This window comes from Arachis hypogaea, chromosome 20 (assembly GCF_003086295.3).
Source record: "Arachis hypogaea cultivar Tifrunner chromosome 20, arahy.Tifrunner.gnm2.J5K5, whole genome shotgun sequence".
NCBI classification, from domain to species: domain Eukaryota; kingdom Viridiplantae; phylum Streptophyta; class Magnoliopsida; order Fabales; family Fabaceae; genus Arachis; species Arachis hypogaea.
This window is the reverse complement of record NC_092055.1, coordinates 128,126,782-128,153,058: the sequence shown is the minus strand read 5'-3', so window position 1 is coordinate 128,153,058 and position 26,277 is coordinate 128,126,782. Positions and strand designations below refer to the sequence as shown.

The 26,277-nt window shown below is 36.1% G+C and overlaps 1 protein-coding gene across 1 annotated transcript; it reads right to left on the bottom strand.

Moving 5' to 3' along the window:
• Positions 1-2,920: 2,920 nt before the first annotated feature.
• On the bottom strand, positions 2,921-6,814 carry LOC112786338 (uncharacterized). Its single transcript, XM_025829726.1, has 2 exons — positions 6,748-6,814; positions 2,921-4,407 (listed from the first exon to the last, which is right to left on the bottom strand). Exons 1-2 carry the CDS (start codon positions 6,812-6,814, stop codon positions 2,921-2,923), a joined length of 1,554 nt encoding a protein of 517 aa, XP_025685511.1.
• Between the last annotated feature and the right edge of the window lie 19,463 nt (positions 6,815-26,277).

The following is a 26,277-nucleotide window of genomic DNA, read 5'->3' as shown; positions in this document are numbered from 1 at the left end:
TATCTTTAATTATCAATCCTCCATAACCATTTGAATCTGCCTGACTGAGATTTACAAGATGACCATAGCTTGCTTCAAGCCGACAGTCTCCGTGGGATCGACCCTTACTCACGTAAGGTATTACTTGGACGACCCAGTGCACTTGCTGGTTAGTTGTGCGGAATTGTGACAAAGTGTGATTCACGTTTGTGCGTACCAAGTTGTTGGCGCCATTGATGATCACAATTTCGTGCACCAACGGCTAATGAACATACCTGCACAGTAGCTTCGTTCGCCGTTTTCAAGTATTCATTAGAACAAGATCGACCTGATAAAGCCTCTAACCAAGACCTAACATTCAACTTACGGGACCATATGTCTCTGGCAACCGTAATTGCATGTTCCAATGAAGAGAATGGAGAGGCCATAGCCATTTTGTTAGCGAACGTTGTGCTTGCACAGCATGATGAGAAATCTTCCGTTTTCATTTCTCCTATTACAACACCATTTTATATTAACTATATTTGTCAATGATAACAATATTGTAATTCAAGATAATTTACTCGATGTCATAATTTTTTTTTATTGGATGTTAAGAACAATAACAATGATGATGAGGAACTGGTGGTATTCATGAAAATCAAATTGAAATGAAAACTTAATTCATATACGAAATCACAGATAGTAATGTAACCAGCAAACTGCGTACATCATAAACACTGTTAAACTTATCAAACACACACAGGTACTCTAAAAATGTTGTACATGTTTTGCCATATTTTCACTATGCTACATAATCTATGTTATCAAAAACATCTGCTACTGGGTCTTCTATATCATCTTCCCTTGTCAACTGTAAATCACTGATGTCACCTGCTGCTGACATGTTCAACCCGGGCTGAGGAGAAAAAGTAGCTTCAACATCCTCATTCTCTCCTCCCATGTCATACAAGTCTCGTGGTTTTACATGAACCACTACACTCCATTCTTGATCTACTTCATCACGTACATAGTAAACAAGCTGAGCTTCTGATGCCAATATGTACGGTTCATCCTCTTCTCGATCACCAGTGTGAATTGGACGAGCGAAATTAACGCTGGTAAGGCCCAGATGGTCTTCTTTGATTCCTCTGCTCATAGTTGTATCAGCCCAAATACATTTGAACAAAACCATTGTGAAATGGCAGCTGTAGTTTAGTTCAATGATGTCCACAATTTTTTCATAATATGGAATACTACCAACAGCCACTTTGTTGTCACGCATGCTGGCATAACTTCTTGTATTAGATGAGACATAAACTCCACTATTTTGTGTTTTTAGCTCGTCTTCCTTTGTGATAGTTCTAAACTTATACCCATTGATGTTGTATGCCCCAAACCGTCTTGCCTGAAGCATGGGACCACATGCCAGCAACTTCATTTCTTTCGAATGTACGGTACTGTCCATTGGAACCTAGCACCATAAATTAGAGTTTGTTTGTATTAAAAATCGGAATTTACAAGAAATAATTCTAGGGCAGAAATAAGTTGGTCAGCTTAAATTTCAACGAACCTCACGCTTGAACCGGCGAGAAAATTCTGAATGCACAACACGGTTTATCTTAGAGTGCGACCTTGTTTGATCCCATAATTTTCGCTTGGTTTCTGACCTAAATTTACTTTATGACATAACAAGAAATTAGTCCAACGACTGAGTGTTTGAAATTGGTTATAATCGTGCTTAATGATTACATGTGCATACTTACTCAATAAATGGAGCGACGGCCTCGCAATTGACTAGCACATGACAATGTGCCTGATCTCTTTCCATTGGGGTCAGTGCAAAATGTGATACAGCCCTTGAAGCTTTTTCAATTTCAGGGAACATAGTACATCCTGTATTGTTTGTAATATCAACAGAACGATCGTCAACTCGCGCTGGACTGTTGATTCTAGTCTCAGTATTATCCAAATATCTGGAGCAGAATGTCAAAATCTCCTCGGATAAATAGCCCTCCGCAATTGAGCCTTCAGCTTGTGCCCTGTTACGCACGTATTGCTTCAATCGTCTCAAGTACCTTTTACATAAATACGACATAACGTTTAGTATATACGTAAGAAAATTGAAAAAAGAATTCTTAAATGCGTTTATTAGCATGCTAACCTTTCTATTGGATACATCCACCGATAATGTACCAGGCCACCAAGTTTTAGTTCATCAACGAGGTGCACCGTAAGGTGAACCATGACAGTTAAGAAGGATGGAGAAAATATCATTTCCATCTGACACAGAGTTTGCACAACATGATTCTAAAGGGCACCAAGCTGCATAGGATTTATAGCTTTTCCACAGAGTCGCAATCACATTTGATACCAGACTTGGCAATGCATTCTTCACCAAAATTGGAAGTAATTATTCTATTAGAATGTGGCAGTCGTGACTCTTCAACCCATACAACTTGTGCTGCCGGATGTCAACACAACGAGCAATATTGCAAGAGTAACCATCTGGAAAGACCACGTTCTGTAGAGTCTTTAGAAATACATCCTTCTGTGGATTCGACATTGTGAAGATTGCTGAAGGATATTTACCACCTTCGTCCGGCCACAATTAAGGCCTTATGCCCATGCTTTGTAAATCTTTGCGAGCTTTAAGATTATCTTTTGATTTGACGCTATTGTTTAAGATAGTGAAGACCACATTGTCACAAATGTTTTTCTTTATGTGCATCACGTCAAGGTTATGATGCAACATGTGATCCTTCCAGTATGGGAGATCAAAGAACACACTCCTCTTTTTCTAATACGAGTCATCTTGATCTGCATCTTCACCAATGCGTCTTCTTTTGGCTGTCAGAGTTGATTTCTTCCCAAACGATACTTGCATGTTACATTGCTGCCTTAAGACATCTGTTCCAGAATACTTCTTCGGTGGATCCCTGCTTTCAGCTTGTCCGTCAAATCAACTACGGTCTAGTCTATACTTATGGCTCTGAGTCAAGAAGGGGCGATGTCCCATGTAACACCATTTTCGACTGAATGTTAGTCGCTGAGGCTTAGCGTCCACATTACAGTTCGGACATGCTAACCCACTGTACGTGTTCCATCCAGATAAATTTCCCAACCCCGGAAAATCGCTAATAGTCCACATTAGCGCTGCACGCATCTTGAAAGTGGTCCTCTTATTAGCATCATAAGTTTCAACACCATCCCACAATTGCTTCAACTCATCCACCAAGGGCTCTAAATATACATATATGTCATTACCTGGCATTTTAGGACTGGGAATAATCATAGATAGGATAAAATATGTTTGTTCCATGCAAAGCCATGGAGGAAGATTGTACGAAATAAGAATCATAGGCCAAATGGAATACTTCGTACTCATATTTCCGAAAGGATTAAATCCGTCACTAGCTAAAGCTAAACGAACATTGCGCGGATCATTGGAAAAACATGGATACTTTGCATCAAATTCTTTCCATGCTTCAGCGTCTCTTGGATGCCTCAAGTACCCATCATTATTATCAGACTCTTTATGCCATACCATGTCAGTTAAAGTCTTGCTACACATGAATAACCGTTGCAGTCGTGGTATAAGAGGAAAGTAACGGAGAGTTTTTGCTTGGAGAGGCTTTTCGTTCTTCCTGACCGGTATTTTGAGTTTCGTAACGGAACCCTTTCGCGTTTTTTGCTTCCATCGTGAAGTCCCACACTGCTTGCATTTGGTCGCGTCTTCATCATCACCCCGATACAACATGCAATCATTTGGGCATGCATCAACCTTTTTGTATTCAATCCCCAACTTTCGTATAGTTTTCTTCGCTTCATAGAAAGTGGATGGGAGTTTGGCTTGCTCGAATGCATCCCGCAATAAGTCCAAGATCATCGACATAGCCTTGTCACTCACCCCGCACATACACTTAATGTGATAAAGTTTCACCAGAAAACACAACTTTGAGTATTTCGAGCAGCCGGGATATAATTCTTCCGCTCCATCCGTAAGAAGATCGGCAAAATCCTGTGCCTCGCGACTTGGACCATCGTACAAGTACGGCCACTCCAGATCATCGTCTTCTACAGGATCCCCTGTTGTGGTCTCCTCACCTCCAGGAGGCATTGTGAAGTTAAATGCCTCATGCACCATTTGAAGATATGGATTCACCTCGGTATTAACTTTCTCAAGTATCGGTGTGCAAGTAGATCTCTCCTCAGCTGGTTTTTCACCATGACGCAACCATAAAGTATATCCAGGGGAAAAAGGCTTTATCAACAGGTGGTCGTACGCATCCTCTCTTATTTGCATAAATTGAAACCCACATTGAGGGCATAGACACTTTATCATGTTATCCGACGATGCATTCGCAAATACAAAGTCTAGGAACTTATTAAGTCCTCGTCTATATTCTATGCTATCTCGTGGCTTAAGAATCCAGGTTTTGTCCATATCTATTGTACACCAAAAAACGCACATAATTACAGGTATACAACGACGATGAAATGTACGCCAATTTGGATATATTTTGTAGTACATTTTGAACTTATTCAAAATGTAAAAATGATATAATTTTAAACGATTTGGATAATATTGATTTGGTTTAAACTGTTCCACCTAATTTAACTTTATGCAAATGATTGATTTATACCGTGCTATTTTAAATTTATTTTTCAAATTATTTTGATCTAATATAATATAATCTGAATTAAATGGAATTTATATGCTAGTTAAACTTTAAGTAAGTCATTCGAATATTTAGTACATATATTTTGATAATATTTTAAATTGCTAATACGTATATTTATATATATATTTATTTAAATTAGTCTCCTAAATTTTTATTATTAATAACATATTTTACTCAAGTTATGTAAAATTTAAATAATTATAATTTAAATATTTAAAATTTCAATAAATATAATTTAAATTTTTTAAATTTAAACCTAATTATTTGGGTAATATATAATTTCATATATTTGTTAATAATTTCTTTTTGGTGACTTAAGATGGATAAATTCAAAATAAAAGAAAAAAATTGCGACAACATCATTAGGGACAACTATTTCGAAGGTCTGGCCATGTCAAGAACCAATTAAGGTACTCAACTTTAATTTTAACTAACTTCAAAAGTACTCCCTATCTTAGAGTGTTATTTTAGAATCTTTTTAATATTTTAAGCATAAAACAAATAAAAGGGTAAAATACTGAAATAAAAATGACACACTATTACCATACCACTCATTCTGTGTTGGCATACATAGTAGAATTTGGTGCGTGCATAAATCGATGGTCTCTTTCAAAAAGTTGATTAATAGAACTATTTTTTTTAAATACATTTTTAAAATATTTTAATAAAAGTTGATTACTAGTTTGTTCTTGGAAAAAATTTTCTTGAAATTTTTTCAATGAGATCGTATGTAAATTTTTCTCATTTATGTATTATATTCATTAGTTATATTAATCTTCTATTACAATACATTTTTTATTTACTTCACACAGTATTTATTTTACCTTATTTGACTTATCTTAATTCTTCTCTTTATTTTATTTTTTAATTGACAATTTTTTTTACTTTTCATATATAACTTTTTTATAATTCATCACATGCATGTTCTTTTTTAATTTACGTAACTTTTATAGTTTATATTTTACCATTGATGCTCTAGTTTGTGTTGTGTATTTATTTTTAATTTTTTAGTTATCTTTAAATATAATTATAAAAATATGATTTTATTCTGTCCAGTACTACCGCATTTAGTAGATAAATTACGAAATATTCATATATTGTTACTTTGAATGTGTTTGAAGATTTTTATAATATTAATTATAATAATATTTTGTGTTTATCCTCTTTTAATAAAAAAATTTTTATTTTTTTATTAATTATCCCGTACATTGTACGGGAACATACACTAGTTTGGTATTAATATTTGGGTGATAGAAACTGATGTAAACAAATCATAATTTTTTCTAGGATAAATTACAAATCATCAATACAATGACTACTAATTAGTACTCAGCAGAGGAACACATCAAAGACCTAAAAAGTTGAGCCAAACTATTTTAATTAAGTCTTACAATTTTTATAATAATAAAGAATTAATAAGTATAATTAGAAACTGAATAAGCTAAACATTAATTCAATATGTCAAATAATATCGATATTCATTAATAAATGACCATTTCATAAAAATAAATAATTAGAACACACATCGAGAATAGTATTACGACAAACAAAAAAAGGGAAGTAATAACTCTAAAATACTCCAAATAATACAACAAAAACACATAAATAATTACGCACCTTATGTTTATAGGTCAGTGATGCCAAAAAAAATAGTCTAAAATGTGTATAAAAAAGATGTAAAATAGTAAATATAAAATAATGTCCAAAAAAATTATGAAATTCAACAAAATTTTTCCAAACAGTTTTATCACAAAAATTAATTTAAGATGATTATATTATACACCAATAATAAGATAATTAGGTGAACCGACTGAACCAGTCGGATTTATCAAAAGACCGGTTCTCTAAAAAAAATTGAAAACCCCACCCCCAAAACACCCGACCCCTTCTCCCATCTGTCTCACTCTCACATAGAAAACAAAATCCCTAGTTTGCTTAACCTAGGGGAGAAAAGACCACCGCCAACATTAGCCCCCAGGCAACGCCCCACTAGCCACTGTCAGCTCCTCCAGCCGCCGCCACTCTTCTTTTCCTCACCGTATCTGCTCGTCGCAAATTCCCACCAACTATCGTCACCCGTAGCCGCCGCCAGTCTTGTATTCACCTTCTATTATCTCGTCGTGAACGCCGCCTCTGTGATCGTTGTCATCGGCAGTGACATCCGTCAACATCGCAACTACCGCCAGAGCTAGTTGCTGTCGCGAGTGTCTTCCTGCCGGCGCCAGCTCTGTTCGACCGTTTCACCCCAGCCACTGTTCCTGTCGCTGCCAAATCTGCAGTCTTATCTGTCTTTCCTGGAATATTTGTTCAATTTTTTGATGCTGTCAGTGCTACTGAGATTGAAATTTTAAATCATTAGTTAAATCTGCTCCTGTTGTGTATTATAGTTTTTTTTAATTTTGGATTGATTCATTGTATGATTTTTTTATTTTTCTTAGTTAATCTTTCTAAAAATTACTGCTTTAGTTCATTGCTGAACCTTGTTAAGCTTGCTTTAGTTGTGAAGTTGCTTGTTGCTTGAATTTAAAGGGATTGTGAATTTGGATTTAAGCTGTTATTGAAGTTTCCTTCGTTAGGGTGTTCTTCAGTTTCCAAGTGAAACTTGCCCTTTGGCAATCTAAGCATACACGTTTGATTTAGAGCACCTGATAATGCTGATTGTTAGATATTTCTTTCGTTGATGCTTTGTTTTCAATATTCCTATAGGTGTTGTGTTGTTGCTGTGTTTTAAATGTTCTTTTGATTCTTTGTTGTGTTGTTGCTGTGTTGTATTTCTTTTTAATTGAATATTTGTACTGATTAGCTCTCTGAGGACCTGCACACCGACTAGCATTATTGCAATAAAGCTTTCCCTGTTAAAACTTTTTGGCAATAAAAACTTTGACACAATGCGATAAATTTAAATACATTTGGAGTTTTCTTATTGTGTAGGAGAGATTTTAGAAACCTATTTAAAAAATTAGGTGAAGCACTTAATAACTAACGAGATTCGGGGGATAGGGTTTAAAGATTTAGTTTGGAGCATAGCAATTACTCTTAAAGACGAAACCGGAGCTAATAGGATAAAACAAGTAATATTGTCATATGAATGAAAAAAATTAGTTAAATAACTCTAGTACTGAGATTTTGAATTACTTGAAAAATTAAGTACAACGAAACCTTGATTTTGACAATTGGAAAGGAGATTAGAGTCTAACACTGAAAATGGTGGTACCTGGACGAATGTGTAGTTGGAAATTGATGAAACCCACAGACGACTATTGTTGGCACCCAAAATTTAAAAAGAAGAAGAGTGGAGATAATGAGTTTACAATTATACTTAAGTGAAATCTGTTATTATATAGTTGACTAAACTCATTTAAAATATAAGTTATTATCAAGTCTGTTTTGAAGATAAGTAAAAGAAAAAACGAATTTGCCTATATTCTCCGGATTTACAGTCTATTTTTGAACAGAAGGCTTTTTTTTTCAATTACAAATAATTAAATAGAAGGATAAATTAATTAAATAAAAGGTTAAATTAAGTAGTAGGAGAAACGGGCTACTCAACTCAGATAACAAAAAAATTTAAATTTGAAATCAAATAAGCTAGTTAAGTAAAAGCTGAAAAATCTGATTGAGATGAAGTTATTAGGCATTCAAAAAACCACCCAACGTTTTAGCAAAATTTGAAATCAAATAAGCTAGTTAAGTAAAAGCCGGAAAATCTGATTGAGATGAAGTTGTTAGGATTTCAAAAACCACCCAATATTTTAGCAGTCAGTGTCTCCCCTCTTCATAACCTACTTTGCGCCTCCTTCACCCCGAACCACTTTATAATTCTTATTTCAGATAGATTTTGCACGAAAACTGAGCTTATTCCTCTGCACATTAATCATGTTCTTTTAATCATTGAGAAGAATGCTCTTAAATTTAACCAAAGGGTTGAAGTGATTTTGAAACCGTGATTTTTGGTTCTATAATTTCTGTCCGGTCACCTAAGGTGAATAAATTTTCCATCATTGTTCCTTTTTCACTCTTATGTAATTAATTTATATTGTTTTATATCTTTCTGCAATTCATGATTAGTTTGATGATGATTTCTCCTATGTAACAGATTTTCGTCTTTTGCATTAGCTCTTTTTCGTAATGTTTTTCTGTTGTTACTACAACATAGTTCCAAACAACAAAGATAAGCACTGGGTCACGTTGTCATCATTTTTATTCTCCAAATTGTGCCTTCAAAAATTTTTTATCTTCTTTTCACGGAGTTTCAACACTACCAGAACAAGCAGTTATAGCACAAGCACTACAAGCAGGAGCCCTTGATTCTCTTCTTTCCACAGAATTCCGACACAGTTCCAGCACACCGGCGCCTGCCGCCTGTATCAGCGTCCTCCATCCACCGCTGCTGCAGCACCCCTGTCCCCTTTCTTTTTGCCCTGTTCTAGTTTTATTCTTCCAGATTCTTGTCCATTTTCCTGTTTAATTTTACTAAGTTTGATTAATTTGGTTAATTATTTGATTTTGGAGCGAACACACTTGGGCCCAACTTCTCAAAGTTCTTCATTCATCTTCGAATTAACTTGAGGCAAACACTTTTGTGGCCCAATTTCTCCTTTCTCATTTATTTATTTATTTATTTTTATCTATTAATGTCTTTTATCTATTTGTCTCTCTCTCTTTTTTTTTTGGTCTTACAGAACATACACACTTTCCCTCAGTTTAACCCAGAATTCGAACCCTTTTTAATACGATAGATATTTACATCTCAACTGTTGCTATTTAACAAATTCTCTAATGCTCGATTTGCTTTGATTTAATCAAGGTTACATTAATTTCTCATTTTACTTAGACAAATGTTTGCTGGGGATGAAAAATTGTTGCCATGTCATCTTTAACACCACAGAGTTTGTCTCTTTTATTAGCACCTTTGAAAGTTGATAACAGACTTTTCATGATTATTTAATTTCATTTATTTATTATTATTCAGCAACAAAATTGCTATATAATGTCTTAAATGTTGTTTGAAACTTGATTGATATAATTGGTATAGTCATTGTGCACTATTTGGTTTTCCATTGGCGTTCTATTGCTGGTTCTTTAAGGACCTTGTGTTGTGTAAAGGAATAATAGTCAAACCCACGCTACTCCGGTGAGTTATTTAATGCACTAGTTATTTAAAATGTTCATTTGCCTTGTAGTATATACACTTCTTCAATATAATTTGTGGGAAATTCGAATAAAATAAATTGATGTTCTAACTACTTTGTCTTTAGCAACCGGATGGAACGCATGATACGGGAGCAGATACTTCAAGTACACAGCGATGTGCAAGAGCCCCTCCACCTCCGCGTTCCGGCAACGGTGCTCGACAATCCCGTGTTAACACTATACCGTTTCGACCACCTCGCAATGAAACATGGCTGGCTTCGTCAAGTGACATTGGGGACGCTCGAGTTCCTGCGACAAATAGAAAGCATCCACCGGATTCACATGAAGGTGTAGATGACCATTCAAAAGATGAAGACTATGACCCGGAGGTGGATAAGATCGAGTCATTCGATGACCATCTAGACAACATATTTGCCGCACATGAAGTTGAACGTCAAGGCAATGCCAACAGTAAAAAAAAAAGACACTGATTATTGGGTTGTTGATGTCATAGGTATTCTTCTGATGCTTGCTTCTTAGTAAAGCTAATGATTCTTCTCCGTGCATTATATTCTCTTAGTAGACTAACATTTAAAGTTTGTTCATTGCTATTAGAAAATAGTGTGATCTCTTTTATGGAGCTGACTGTTAAGGAGGCATTAGCACTTCCTCCTGGAAAGAAGATCGTTCTACACCATAACAGAGAGTTGCAACAAGTTGGTCAGGCAGCGGGCTTATTGAGCGGGTTCTTGGGGACATTGGGGTCTGATTTTCAACAATTACCAATTTGTGCAAAGAGTTGGAAGACAATGAGCAAGGCTTCCAAGGAGCATGCGTATGACCAAGTTAAGGTAATGTTTACTCTTTTGTTTGATAAAGTAAGGCGCTACCAATGCTCGGTGTAAATTGCTGTTTGTTTACATATTAAATGAACAATAGAAGGAAAGATTAAGACGCACACACATGATATCGACCATACGGATTTTTATAGAATATTCGATAAATTTCTAAGGAACTTTTTATATAGTTTAAATTGTACTATATAATTATACAGCTTAATCCCCAATTAATCTGATCCTTTGTATATAGCAATGTAACTAATAATTATAGTAATAATAATAATAATAACAATAATGATAAAATTTATAAATCTCATGAGAATGTTAAAGCTGCTCCTATTGCTATTAATTAGAGAGTGACTAGCTATTATTTATGATTTTCGGTTAGATGAAAATGTCTGAGAAAAATAAATTTGGAACACATTTGCACAAGTTGATTATGTTACCGTCCTAACTTTGAAATTTTGAATGTTTATGTGGTTTTAATTTTTTTCTTGAGAGATTATTTCATTGTTTCCTAGCTATGGGGATGCTGTTTTTTTTGTGTGATGCAACTCTCCGTTAATAGGTGGATTTCTTTAGTTTTCTATTTTATTTGTTTTAGTCTGGTAAATTAGAGAAGGATAGTGCATGTTGGGTTTCTTGTAGTTGACTTCTGTGAATATTGTTGTCGAGAATTGTTGATGTCATAAAGTATGTCTTTTGATAATATATTAGTCTGTTTGAGGTGGTTAATTATTATATGTTGTCTTTTGATCTGAACTACTTGTAGCGAGTATTCCACTATGAGGACGATAAAAGAGGGTGGATAAAACGGAGAATTTTACAAAGAATAGGAAGTTGCTGGAGGAATTCAAGAAATCATTTGTTCCATAAGGTTTATGACGAAGAACTAACTTTTGAGCAAAATATCAAGCGTAAGCCAGCAGGAATAGAGGCAAATCACTGGAAGAAGTTTCTTCAATATCGGTTGGACGAGGACACGAAGGTAACAAATATGTAGTTGAAATTTCATTGTATGCGATTTTAAATGGTAATGAATTACTACTAAATATGCTGAATTTATTGTGATGGTGGAAAAACTACTACCCAAAAGTTCATCACCAAATCATTTATTTTGTTTCCTGAAGTTGTACGCTCAAGGCTGATTTATAAAATGTGTGTTGATAATTGTTATAAGAGCAACGACAGGGAAGGCCTATTGAGAGAGGAGAGGGATGGACCATGAGTCATAAAAAAAAGAATGGAAAGTATATGAATGAAGAAGCGCGTTTGGTTGGGGTAAATCATGTTCATTACTTTTTCAAATTTCCCTTTGCAATTACTATCATTGAATTTAGATTAGTGTAAATCCGGACCCCACATGTTTGCAGGAAGCAATTGAACTTATTGAGAGCCAAGACCATTCTAGCAAGAAATTTTCACAGAATGATTCCCTTGCACAAGTGCTTGGAAAGGAGCACCCAGGAAGAGTTCGTGGACTCGGTATTGGTACATGTCCGAGTCGGTATTTTCGTAACATTCCAGAGAAATCGGACTACGGTGTACAGATTAAGGAGTATCAGATGGAAATTGTAAAACTCAAGGCGGAGGCAGCAGAACTCAAGGCGGCAGCAGCAGAGAAAAAGGCAAAGAGACAGAGAATGGAGACAGAGGCAGCTGAAGGGAAGGCAAAAATACAGACAATGGGAAATTTGTTGACATACGTAATCCAGAAACAAGGAGGTAATTTGCCACTTGAAATAGCTGCGGATTTGGATTCTTTGAGAAGTGCACCAACCTCATCCCATGCAAGATGATGTGTGAGCACTAATGATTTGACTTATCAGTGTTGGAATCGGAATACTCTTTTATTGTTTACTTTCATAATGACTTTTGAGATATTTATTTGTAATTTTTTATCTTGTTGACTTTATTTGTAGTTTACAGTAATGGATGCACTAAATGCAAATTATCATTATAATGATTCGCCTTTGCAAAATTAATTATGTTTCGTTTCGTGTGTTGTTTTTGGATTGGCTGTTGGTTATTTTAATAAATTAACACAATTGAGTGGATGAACATATAAAGAATAAAAGAGTTGTCATATTTTATTATAAATTCTGGTTTTTTTTTAAAAAAAGTGTTACTCGACATTTGGCAGCGGTTTTAAATCCGCTGCTATATTAATAACAGGATTAGTAAACGTATGCCATTTTGCAGCGGTTGACAACCGCTGCAATCTCCCTTAAATCATATTTTCACGATTTAGTAGCGGATGAAATCGCTGCAAAATAATGTCGCTGCAAAATATCATTTAACAGCGGTTGTACCAGCGGTTACTAATAACCGCTGCTAAGGGTTTAGCTGCACACTATCTTTCAGCGAATTTATCAACCGCTGCTATCCGTTTGGCAGCAGTTAAAAACCGCTACTAATTCTGTACATAACCGCTGCTATTTGTCGGATTTGGTGTAGTGTGCTATGGCCAATTAATGAAAAAAAGCATGTGTCATGCTTATACATATATATTTATATGCACTAAGCCACGTTTCCTAATTTTTTTTTCCTTTTGTGTATGATTCGGTGGTAATAATGATGAATGATTTAGAAATAACCAATTAATATAATAATAATAATAATAATAATAATAATAATTTTTTATATTATATTTTTTGAAACATCTCATTGTAATAAAAATAACTTAAAATTTTTAATGAATTTTAAATTTAAAGTATTGTAAAATTAATTTAATTATTTTTAGGAAAATAACTTTCTTTAAATAAAATAATAAATTATGAATAACTCATTATTTATTTTCAAAAATTCGGGTTATTATATCCTACCCACCTTACAAAAATTTTTGCCCTCGAAAATTGATATAAGACGGAAGAAATTTAAACTGACATTAGGAAAACAAAAACAAAAACGTTTTTGCATATATACTTTTTAAATACCAGGAACACGTATGATTTAAATATAAGAGAAAAGTGTGATGTGAAGTAGAAACTACAAGCTGATTTAAGGACCGTTTTGTTGGGTTTAGAATAAATTCAAGATCATATCACAGAGTACAAGATTCATGAAAAGAACTATAAACAACAACAAAGAGAAATAGTCCAGAAGAGTCAAGCAGACATTTACAAACAGGATCGAGCAAGGATACATTCAGACAAAGGAATAGGATTGGAAAGATTAAGCAAATATCTTTCCATGAAAGAAATCCGAACAAAGGACTTCAATGCAATTATGAAAGAACGGACGGTGTACCAAGTCACCAGATTCAAACAGGAATTGCGATTCAAGGCCGAGTTAATCGTGAAAATAACCTATAACGTTCCCAGAACCCGTGATTCGCATTACCTATTAATTCTATTTCGCCTATGACAATCCGTTAGTGTTTTCGTATACACAAATCATCAGTATTAAGTTGGCCAGACCTAATACCATGAGAAATGCGATGGTCGACTAACAGCATTAATCAATAGACAGTCATGCATCTAAAACTCAAACTCTTGTCATTAGGACAAGTCCTATTGGATGACAGACACTCAGAGTATGCAGTGAAGTATACTCAGTCCATTTCCAAGGCTCTAACAAGAATGAACTGCTTTGATACCATAATGTAACACCCTAGTTTTTAGCACCTCATTTTACAGTGACGCGTACGCGTGACCAGCGAAGTCGCACAGCGACGTGTATGCGTGACAAGCGCAGAAGACCAATGACGCGTACGCGTGATAGAGCGTCACGTGCTGCATTCATCAGAACTCGCTGGGGGTGATTTTCGGGCTGTTTTGGACCCAGTTTTCAGCCCAAAAACACAGACTAGAGGCAGGTGATAAACTAGTATTTTATGGTTTATCTTGTGCTCAATTGAGTGGATTTTAACAACTCTTTACCCACTTATTCATACTATTTGCATGGTTTTACATTTGCCTTCCTAATTATGTGCTTTGATTGAAAACATGCTTCTTTGGCCTTAAGTTCCCTATGTTTAAATCCTCTCTTATTACCATTAGATGCCTTGATATGTGTGTTAAGTGATTTCAGAGATTACAGGGCAGGAATGGCTCAGAGGATGGAAAGGAAGCATGCAAAAGTGGAAGGAAAACAAGAAGTTGGAGAAACTGCTAAGCTGTCCAGCCTGACCTCTTCGCACTCAAACGGCTATAACTTTAGCTACAGAGGTCCAAACGACGCGGTTCCAGTTGTGTTGGAAAGCTAACGTCTGGGGCTTCAATTTGATATATAATTTCTTATAACTACCCCGAAGTTAGGCGACGCGAACGCGTGAATGACGCGCCCGCGTCGCATCTGCGAACTTCAATCCGCGCGGACGCGTGGACGACGCCTCCGCGTCACTTGCCCGCGACCTGAACGTAACAGAAATCGTAGGGAGCGATTTCTGGGGTGCTTTTGACCCAGTTTTCAGCCCAGAACACACAGATTAGAGGCTATAAAGTGGGGGAATGCATCCATTCATAGACAGGCTTTTCGTAATTCACTTTTCATAGGATTTAGATGTAGTTTTTAGAAAGAGAGGTTCTCTCCTCTCTCTTAGGATTAGAATTTAGGATTTCTCTTAGTTTTAGGAGTGCCTCTCAATCCCAGGTTCAATGTTCTTTTACTTTATATTTATCTCTTACTTTCAGATACTTTAATACTTATATTAGTTATGTTGCCTATTTGGCTTATGCTACATTCATGTTATGATTTTCTTAATTAATATTATTTGAGGTATTTCAGATTTAAGATTGTTTCGCTTTACTTATATTGATGCTTTTAATTTAATTTAGAATTTTCCCTCTTGGCTTTGGTTGAGTCATTGGAGACACTTGAGTTATCAAACTCATCGTTGATTGAAAATTGGAATTCTTCAAGAATTAATTCGAGTTCCAATAACTCTAACTTTTCTCAAGGAAAGACTAGGATCTGAGGAATAAAAATTAATTCATCCACTTAACTTATCTTCATAGTTAGAGGTTAACAAAGTGGGAGAAAAATCCAATTCTCACCACAATTGATAAGGATAACCAGGATAGGACTTCCAGTTCTTATACCTTGCCAAGAGCTTTGTTAATTATTATTTTAACGACTTGTTATCTTACATTACTTGCTCCTTCTTTCCAAAACCCCCAATTTATAAGACTCATAACCAATAATAAGAACACCTCCCTGCAATTCCTTGAGAAGACGACCCGAGGTTTGAATACTTCGGTTATCAATTTATTTAGGGGTTTGTTACTTGTGACAACCAAAATGTTTGTATGAAAGGACTTTTGAAGGTTTAGAAACTATACTTGCAACGAGGATTTATCCGCAAATTTCTAGACCACGCAAAATTTATCTCATCAAAATGGCGCCGTTGCTGGGAAATTACAAACGTGTGCCTTATTATTAGTTATTGTAAATATTTGCTTTTTGCTTGTTTATTTGTTTTTATTTTTGTTTTTATTTTTGCTTTTTCATAAATTAAGAGGTTATTGGTTTCTATTTAGTTATTAAAAATTTTTCAAAAAAAAATTTGTTCTTGGTGTTCATCTTGATCTTCAAGTTGTTCTTTGTGTTCATCTTGACCTTCAAGTTGTTCTTAGTTGTTTTCTTCGTTCTGATCTAAAAAATTTTAAGTTTGGTGTCATTTTATTGTTTTTTCTCTTTCCTCATTAAATTCAAAATTTCAAAATTTAAAACTCAAATTTCAAATTTCAAATTTCAATTTTCAATTTTCAAAATTTAAATTTCAAAATTCAAATCTTTTTCAAAAATCTTATCTTATCTTATTTCAAAAATCAAATTTCAAAATTCAATTTTCAACAAAATTCAAAATTCAAAATTTAAATAACCTTTTAATTTAAAATTATTTTTATTTTCATTTTTAATTTTTATTTACTATTATGAGTTCTCACCGCTCTCGCTTTGAGTTTGGTTCCAATGTTGTTGCAAGGAATGGAAATTATAACAGGAACATGCATCAAGGTCAAAACAATCAGAGATGGAAGGAGCCATGAGGATCTGATCAACCCTTCCGGCAACAACACCTTCCACAGTACCACAGACAAAGACCATTCCACGATGCATACCAAGACAATAGTTATGGTGGAACCTTCCGTGACAACCAACATCCACCAAATTACTATAGTCAAGAGCCATTCCAGGGGGCATACCAAGATGATAGATATGATGGACCCCCATCATATGCCTATGAACCTCCTTAACACAACTTTGAACCACCACACTCACAAGCCAACTACAACCATGCACCTCCATATGACCCTAACCCGTATCCACCATACCAACCACCTTATGAGCCAAATGAACCATACATAAAACCACCACCTTTCCAACACAACTACTCTCATGAACCACCACCTCAATATTCACCATCTCCATATCATTATCAAGATGAACCACCTTCCTATTATGAACCCTCTCTCCCAACCAATGAATCCTCATATCCACCCCAACCTCCAATGGATGACAGACTTCGTGTTATTCTTCAAAGGCAAGAAAGGATGAATAAGAGTGTGCTAAATTTCGTGGCCACCTTAGGAGAGTTAGTAAATATAATAGCTTCCCAATATCTGAGCACTCAAAGAACTCCTATGGCTACATGTGAAAAATCAAAAGAAGAGCAAAGCATGAAGGAGACACTAGAAACTTCGGTGGACAATGAAGAACGTGGCTTTGTATTGGAACAAGTGGAGGAAGACATAATAGTTGCAGAGGAAGAAGTGGTTGAAGACTTAGGAGATGCTGAACATCCATGGGAAAGTCAGGTTATAAAACCTCCTTCCAAGGCGATTGAAATTGATGCTGAGGAGGGTGTACAACCTCCAATGCATATCATGACTAAGGACTTGGAAGAGGTTGGTCAAGAGATGGAGATTAAAGAAGAAGAAGCACAACCTCCCATGCCCTTGGTGAGCAATTTAGAAGAGATTGAATTGGAAGAAAGCTACCAAGAGGAAGAGGTTGATATTGAAGAAACTTGCAAAGAGGTGGAAGTTGTCAAAGAGCACAAGGGAGTGGAGCTTAAAATCACCTTGCCGAAGTTATTGGAGACCCCTCCCCCTAAGTTGCCATCATCCTTCACAACATTCAAGTGGGTAAAATTCATATCCCTTAGCTTTCTAATTCCACTTGAATATGGGCTACTGGAGACGGATAGTCAACTTAGAGCTCTTTGTGGCATAAAGAGTAAGAGGAAGATGGTCAGTGGTAAGAATTATCCTGCAAGGTTCATTATGGTTGGAAGCTCAAAGTTTAAACGCAAAGGTTGGTGTAAAGCTCAATTGAATGGGTCTAGGAAGCTGTTTGGTAGCTGCAGTGAGAATTCCAATTACTTATCACCCGGCTGGAAAAATACAAATCCCAACAAAAATGGGTGTAAAAGCAAGGTTTGGGATCCTGGAATCTGCTCTGACATTTGTCACCCCGGGAGCCTAAGAATCTGTTTGAAGCTTCTTAAGGGCTTTACATGCCTAGTTTGGGACTCCAGAGGTTACTGGAAGTACAAACACTGGTAGGAATTCCTGGATGAATACAAGCATAAGCCACCATAACAGGGAGCTCACCAAATGTCCAACTTAAGGACTCTAACTAAAAGTGCTAGGTGGGAGACAACCCACCATGGTATGATCGTTCCTTTTTCATTTTTAGTTAGTTTTATTTATTTTCGAGTTTTATTTTATTTTATTATATTAAACCTGGAGTTTTGCATCACATTCATATTAACACTGTATTCTGAACTTTTTCAGATTTATAAAAAAAAAAAGCACGCACGCGACGCGGCAGCGTCGCTGACGCGTCCGCATCACTAGTGCAATGGGAAGAAAAGAAAACGAACAGAAAGTCATGCGAGAGCGTGGCTGGAGGCGTGCCTTTGGCACAAATCACCCCACGCGTCCGCGTCATGTGGGAACTTTGGCCTCCCACGCGACCGCGTCACCCACGCGGCTGCGTGGCATAAAATTCGACGTCAAAAGGGTGCATAGCCGAAAGTTATGCTGGAGTGGTGCTGGACTGGTGTTGGACGCGTAGTCCCTCTCACGTGATCGCGTGCCCCACGCGTCCGCGTCGTACCCCAATAATTGACCACTCACGCGATCGCATGCCCCATGCGATCGCGTCACCCAAGATTTGGCATTTAATGATTTTGAACAGAGAGTTGTGCGAGTGCGCGACTGCCTTCGCGCCAATGGCATAAAACGGGTCACGCGACCGCGTCAATCAGTTTCAGCGCAAGTCGCGCGATCGCGTGCCCCACGCGTCCGCGACGCTTGCGTCGCACAACTTATCCTAATTTGCCAAATATCTTATCTTTTCTTCCCCAATCCTAATTTTTCCTCCCTCCTTTCTTACTTACTTCTTCTTCCCTTCTTTCCCTTCTCATTCTTCTTATCTTTTCTTTTATTTTACTTAATTTATTTGAATATTTCATTCATTGCATCTTAATTTTGTGCATATTTTTCTTTTCTTTTTTAAATTCATTATTTTTCCTTTGGTGTTAATTTTCTTATTTAACTGTTGCATCTTCTCTTGAATTATTTTGGGTACTTAGTGACTTATTTTATTCTGGATAGGTAATATTATTTTTATCAATGTCAATCTTTTATACCTGTATTACTTTTACATTGACATGAATTTATATTATCTCTCCTTACCCACACTTTCTTCCCTATTTTTGCAAATTTTTGCACTCTTGATTTGCCATGTACTTCTACTGTTTTCTCACTTGCATGTTGTAGCTACCATGTAATTGGGACCCTTATTATCTGGTATTAACACCCATATTTTATTTATTTTCTATCTTTATTTTTGGGTTACTTTTTCATTTTCCTCTTCTTTTAGGATGGCCACCACGAAGGGAGCGGAAAAACTTCTTAAGGGGAGACAAACAAGTCCACCTGCACAATCCTTGAAGAAAAGCATCAGTTGGAACAACCCGTCCACCTGCACATCTCAGCATGCACCGAGGACGGTGCAATCTTTAAGTGTGGGGAGGTCGATACTGATCTCCATGGGTTAGTTACTCTTTTATCTCAACACCAATGGTTTATTTTCCTTGTTAGTTATTGCATTTGCATGTTTGATTGCATGATTATTTGATTTTGTGCATATTTTACCACTTGGTTGAAGTAAAATTTTTTTTTTCAAGAAACCTTTTAGAGCATTTCATTAATTTGAATAAAATTTAATGTTACACTTGTTTGAAGAAATATTATTTTGGAACATGGGTTAGAGCTCGAACACACAAAACCTGTGAGATTTTTGAGCCTATTTGAATTGGTTGCATTTTACCAACCAATATTTTATTTTTGGTGTGTGTTTTTCTCTCTAAAATTGTGATCTTTGTCTTGCTTAATTCTATATTTCCATGGTTTGATGTATGCATACACTTACATGATTGAGGCCTTTGTTTCACTGAGCTTACATACCCATATGGCCTTACCCTTTCATTATTCTTTGCAAACCAATGTTGAGCCTATTATACCCCTTTGTTCTTTACTTTAGCACATCATTAACTCTAAGTGGAAAACAATAATGTCCTTAATTTGAATTCTTGGTTAGCTTAGACTAGTGAGAGTGCTCATGAATTAAGTATGGAAAAAGTTGAATTTGGAAATATTTTGATTTGAGAATTGAGTATGTTAGAATTTTCTGAAAATGTGAAAAAAAATGTTTAGGACATGATTCATGCATCCAATAATTTAATCATATGCATTGAAAAAAAAAAGAAAAAAAAATATATATATATATATATATATATATATATATTAAAGTGAGAAAAAGAAAAGAAAAAAAAAAGAGCAATTAAGCAAAAAGGGGACAAAATGCCACAAAGTAAATGGTGAAAGCAATGCATATGTACTGTACTTGAAATTAGAATGCATGAATATGTGGAAAATATGGTTAATGGATAGTTAGATGTGGTATTATGATTACATGGATTGTCTAAAGTTAGGTGGAAAGTTTAAGTTAATTGAGGATTCAGATTTTAGTCTACTCAGCCAAATACAATCCTACCTTGACCCTAACCCCATTACAACCCTTAAAAGACCTCTTGATATGTGTATCTGTGCATTAAATTTATGTTGATTGTTAGATGAAGAGCAAGCCTTAGAAAGCAAGGTTAGTAGAGAATTGAGAGAATCGAACCTTAAACACTTAAGTGATTAGAGTGTATACACTACCAGTGAGGGTTCGATGCTCAATTCCTTGTTCCCTGCTTTCATGAGCTATTTTCTTCTTGCAAGTCTATTTGTACTTCATTTTCATGATTTGAATTAGTGAAATCCAGTTCATATTTCTTCTTGAAGGATTTTTTTACTTTTAACTAAGTAGGTAGAAACATTTTGCATGTAGTTGCATTCATATAGATAGGTTGCATTTCATACATTCTACCATTCCTCTTCATCTTTATAGCTTCTCTTGAGCTTAGCATGAGGACATGCTAATGTTTAAGTGTGGGGAGGTTGATAAACCACTATTTTATAGTTTATCTTGTGCTCAATTGAGTGGATTTTATCAACTCTTTACCCACTTATTCATACTATTTGCATGGTTTTACATTTGCCTTCCTAATTATGTGCTTTGATTGAAAACATGCTTCTTTGGCCTTAAGTTCCCTATGTTTAAATTCTCTCTTATTACCATTAGATGCCTTGATATGTGTGTTAAGTGATTTCAGAGATTACAGGGCAGGAATGGCTCAGAGGATGGAAAGGAAGCATGCAAAAGTGGAAGGAATACAAGAAGTTGGAGAAACTGCTAAGCTGTCCAGCCTGACCTCTTCGCACTCAAATGGCTATAACTTTAGCTACAGAGGTCCAAACGACGCGGTTTCAGTTGCGTTGGAAAGCTAACGTCCGGGCTTCGATTTGATATATAATTTGCCATAGCTACCCCGAATTTAGGCAATGCGAACGCGTGAATGACGCGCCCGCATCGTATCTGCGAACTTCAATCCGCGCGGACGCGTGGACGACGCCTCCGCGTCACTTGCCCGCGACCTGAACGTAACAGAAATCGTAGGGAGCGATTTCTGGGCTGCTTTTGACCCAGTTTTCAGCCTAAAACACACAGATTAGAGGCTATAAAGTGGGGGAATGCATCCATTCATAAACATGCTTTTCATAATTCACTTTTCATAGGATTTAGATATAGTTTTTAGAGAGAGAGGTTCTCTCCTCTCTCTTAGGATTAGGATTTAGGATTTCTCTTAGTTTTAGAAGTGCCTCTCAATCCCAGATTCAATGTTCTTTTACTTTATATTTATCTCTTACTTTCAGATACTTTAATACTTATATTAGTTATGTTGCCTATTTGGCTTATGCTACATTCATGTTATGATTTTCTTAATTAATATTATTTGAGGTATTTCAGATTTAAGATTGCTTCACTTTACTTATATTGATGCTTTTAATTTAATTTAGAATTTTCCCTCTTGGCTTTGGTTGAGTCATTGGAGACACTTGAGTTATCAAACTCATCGTTGATTGAAAATTGGAATTTTTCAAGAATTAATTCGAGTTCCAATAACTCTAACTTTTCTCAAGGAAAGACTAGGATCTGAGGAATAAAAATTAATTCATCCACTTAACTTACCTTCATAGTTAGAGGTTAACAAAGTGGGAGAAAAATCCAATTCTCATCACAATTGATAAGGATAACCAGGATAGGACTTCCAGTTCTTATATCTTGCCAAGAGCTTTGTTAATTATTATTTTAACGACTTGTTATCTTACATTACTTGCTCCTTCTTTTCAAAACCCCCAATTTACAAGACTCATAACCAATAATAAGAACGCCTCCCTGCAATTCCTTGAGAAGACGACCCGAGGTTTGAATACTTCGGTTATCAATTTATTTAGGGGTTTGTTACTTGTGATAACCAAAACGTTTGTATGAAAGGACTTTTGAAGGTTTAGAAACTATACTTGCAACGAGGATTTATCCGCAAATTTCTAGACCACGCAAAAGTTATCTCATCAGCAGGTGGCAAGCGGAGACTCGGGACAGATTCACTTTCACTTAGTTTTAGTTTTAGTTTGGAATTTTAGAGAGAAAACACTACTTCTCCTAGGGTTCTTAGCATTCTTAGTTTTTGCTTTTGGATTGGATAATGAGAGAGCTACTACTACCTTCGATTGAAGGCTTTATCGTTATAGTTTGCCTTTCTATCACTCTACTCTTTTGTTTTCCATTTAATTGCTTGTGGTCATATTTGGATATTGTTAATTTTGAACTTATTAATGCGATGAACTATTTTTATATTTAATTCTATTACTTGTTTGATTTCTTTCAATTAATTATTAGCTCTAAATTTGCTTTTATTAATTTAATTTTAATTACCATGTCTCCTATCTACTCCCTTTACATATTTGTGAAAATGGCATTCATGTTAATGGAGTAGAGCTCCTAACTTGGCTTTGGAGTTGATTAATTGGAAACCCTTGAGTTGGAATACTCAAGTATTAATTTATAATTAGAAATTGCTGGCTAACTCAATTTTCATTAACTCTAATCCTTCCCTGTGAAGCGATTAAGACTTGTGAATCAGAGTTAGTGTTACCTACTTGACTTTCCTTTATTAGTTAGAGGATAACTAAGTGGAAGCAACAACCTTTTACTATTATACCTAGAAAGTTCAACAATGATAGAAACTCCAATTAATCTTCTCCTAGCCAAGGCCTTTTATTTCAAATATCTAATACCTCTTATCATTATTTGTTGTTTTAATTGATCGCCATTTATTTTTCCATTTCCAATTCTAAAATTTCTCAGAAAATTCCTGACCAATAAATTGCACCTTGTGTCAACTCTATGGGAATCAACCTGGGAATTCTACTCCCAGATATTTAATCTTAACTATGACACAAATTAAATTGGTAGTGAGAATTTCGTCGGTTAAGACTGTACTAACAACGCTGCTTTTATTAAAATTTCTTAACTGGCATTTTTCCACCCATCAACGGTATAAACCTGGTCATACTGTCTAAAGTTTGATGATTTAATGTTAACCTTGAAAAGTAACTTCCTATCCATCATGGTTTCCAAAGCCAGGGGGTATCCATCTCCATCAAAAGCCTAGGGTGTTTATAGATATCAATCAATATACTTGTTTATTGTATGAACAAAATCATATAATGAATTTTCCTTAATTTTTCTTTGAATAAGTTTGATAAAGTTTGGCTAAGTTACACATTTTATTTTACTTGATAACTGCAGCAAATAAAATAGGATAACCTAAACTGTCATTGAGCTTCACTTGTGAGGGTTGATACATCAGTTACATTGGATAAAATTATTTTACTTACATTGAAGGTTAATTAGCATGTCCACAATGTGAGAAGTAGTACTATCCAGTTATAGTCTAAATAATACCTCGTTCTTGATCAGGTCAGTTTGCCTCCCGCATAGCTGTACCGTTTTCCTATCCCACATGAACAATGTTATGCTACCCATTCCCTCACATACCATCACCTCAACTTTGCACCTGAATCAAACACGTCAAAACATCAATGACACAAAGTAGGAATATAAAATAACATCAATAAACTTGAAACAGAAAACATGCATTTTATAAATTTAACATATATGTCACACACACCTAAGTGATGCAGCTCCGTGGGTGTGACCACATCTACCACACTCATATCTGTTTTCAATAGGGGTTTCTACTCATATCAATCATCCTTGCCAGAGTTAATTGAAACTATTGTACCGACAATCCATATAGGCCCTTCCTGCAAATAATAGCATGGAAATGTTAATATATAGCAATGAAAATAGACTAAGTAGATTCTTGTACTAATTGTCCTCGCCTGTGTTGAGCTGATGGCTTCTTCTATAGTTTTAACAACAACATCTCCCTTTTTTAGCTCGTCAGCACCAGATCGCAGGCCATGGGATGAAACTTTACTAATTCTGGCCGAGTTTGTCGGTTTTTCAGAAAGCCTCCTTCATTTGAGGAAGAAACTAGTCCCTCTTCTACTAATTTTATTGACACATCTTCTGTTGATTTAAGTGCAGATACTATGATGGAGCCTAGAAGGATTACTCTCCAGGAAGCAGGAGCTCCGGACTTTACACTGCAACCATATCAAGCGCGTCATCCGAATTTGGCTGCGAATTTTAAACTGAAGACGGCCTTGATCAATCTACTGCCTAAGTTTCATGGCCTACCTGCTCAAGAGCCTATCAAGCACCTTAGAGATTTTCAGACAGCTTGCTCAACTACTAGGCGGCATGGTGCGGATGAGATTACCATTTGGTTATATGCCTTCCCATTTTCTCTTGAAGGAAAAGTAAGGGAGTGGTTCTATACTCAACCGGAAGCTGTTGTTACTAATTGGGATCTGCTCAGAAGGGAATTCCTGGACAAGTACTTTCCAGCGGAGGTTACAGATAGATTGAGGAAGGAAATTTTCTACATCATCCAAGGCAAATGAGAGAATCTTTACGAGTATTGAAAACACTTCAGGAATCTCCTTGACTCATGTCCCCATCACAAGATTGACCAGTTGGTGTTGATTAGCTATTTCTTCCAAGGCATGAAGCCTCAAGAAAAGACCATCTTAGATGCTACGAGTAATGGCTCTCTGACGAAGTACAAGACGGCGATAAAAGCGTGGCAACTGATCACCGATCTAGCTGAGTCTACCCGAAATGCAAGGCAAAGGAATAATCATTCTAAGGCTATTACGGAAGTTTCCTCTAGTAGTGAGACTGCTGCTCTCACCAAGACTTTGGGAGAGATGACCAATATACTAAAGCAGCTCCAGCTCAATCAACAACAACCTCAGCCTCTTCCACAACAACATTGTCAATAGTTGGTTCCTCAGAGAGTGTATGGAATATGCGCTTGCTATTCTCACTACACTGATGAATATCCACAACTCCAAGAGGACAACACCTTGGTGGCTACTAATGTTTATTACAACCATCCGAATCAAGGGTACTATCAACAAGGCGGTAATTATAACCAAGGTGGTAACTACAATCAAGGTTGGCAAGACAACTCCAACCAAGGATGGAGAGACAATTCCAACCAAGGGTGGAGAGAAAATTCCAACCAATGATGGAGGGACAACTACAACCAAGGAGACAAAGACAATGGTGGAAATCAAAGATGGAACAACAACTATCAACAAAAATGGTATCAGCAAAAACCTCATATTCTTGACGTTTCCTATTGACTTCTACATTCTAGAGATGCCCCCTAATGACTCAGGAAGACCTTCATCCATCTTTCTTGGAAGGCCATTTTTAAAGACTTTGCGGTTTAAATTGGATGCCTTCTCTGGTACATATACTTTTGAGATAGATGGGAGAGTAGTGAGCTTCAACCTTGATGAAGCTATGAAGCACCCACCGGAAGACCACACCATCTTCCAGTGTGACATTATTGATGAGACTGTAGCTGAAGTACACCAAGAAGCAGTAGAAGAGAAGAACATGGAGCAAGGTGCAAGTGTGGGGAAGCCCTCTGAGCATACTGAAGACACCTTGCCACCTTCAATGGTTCCGGATGATCAAGTGTCAAGCCATGAGCTGAAAATAGAGTTGAAGCCTCTTCCACCCCACCTCAAGTATGCTTATCTTGAGGATAATCAAAAGCTCTCGGTGATTATTGCAAAGGAACTCACTTCCCAATAAGAAGAACGTTTGCTTAGTGT

Bases quoted from the DNA above. Each gene is read 5' to 3' on its own strand.
- LOC112786338 (XM_025829726.1), bottom strand. From the start codon at position 6,814: ATGTTGACGGATGTCACTGCCGATGACAACGATCACAGAGGCGGCGTT. The intron at 4,408-6,747 runs GTGAATACAAGA...GGTGTACAATAG, and splicing joins TCACGACGAGATAATAGAAG to ATATGGACAAAACCTGGATT.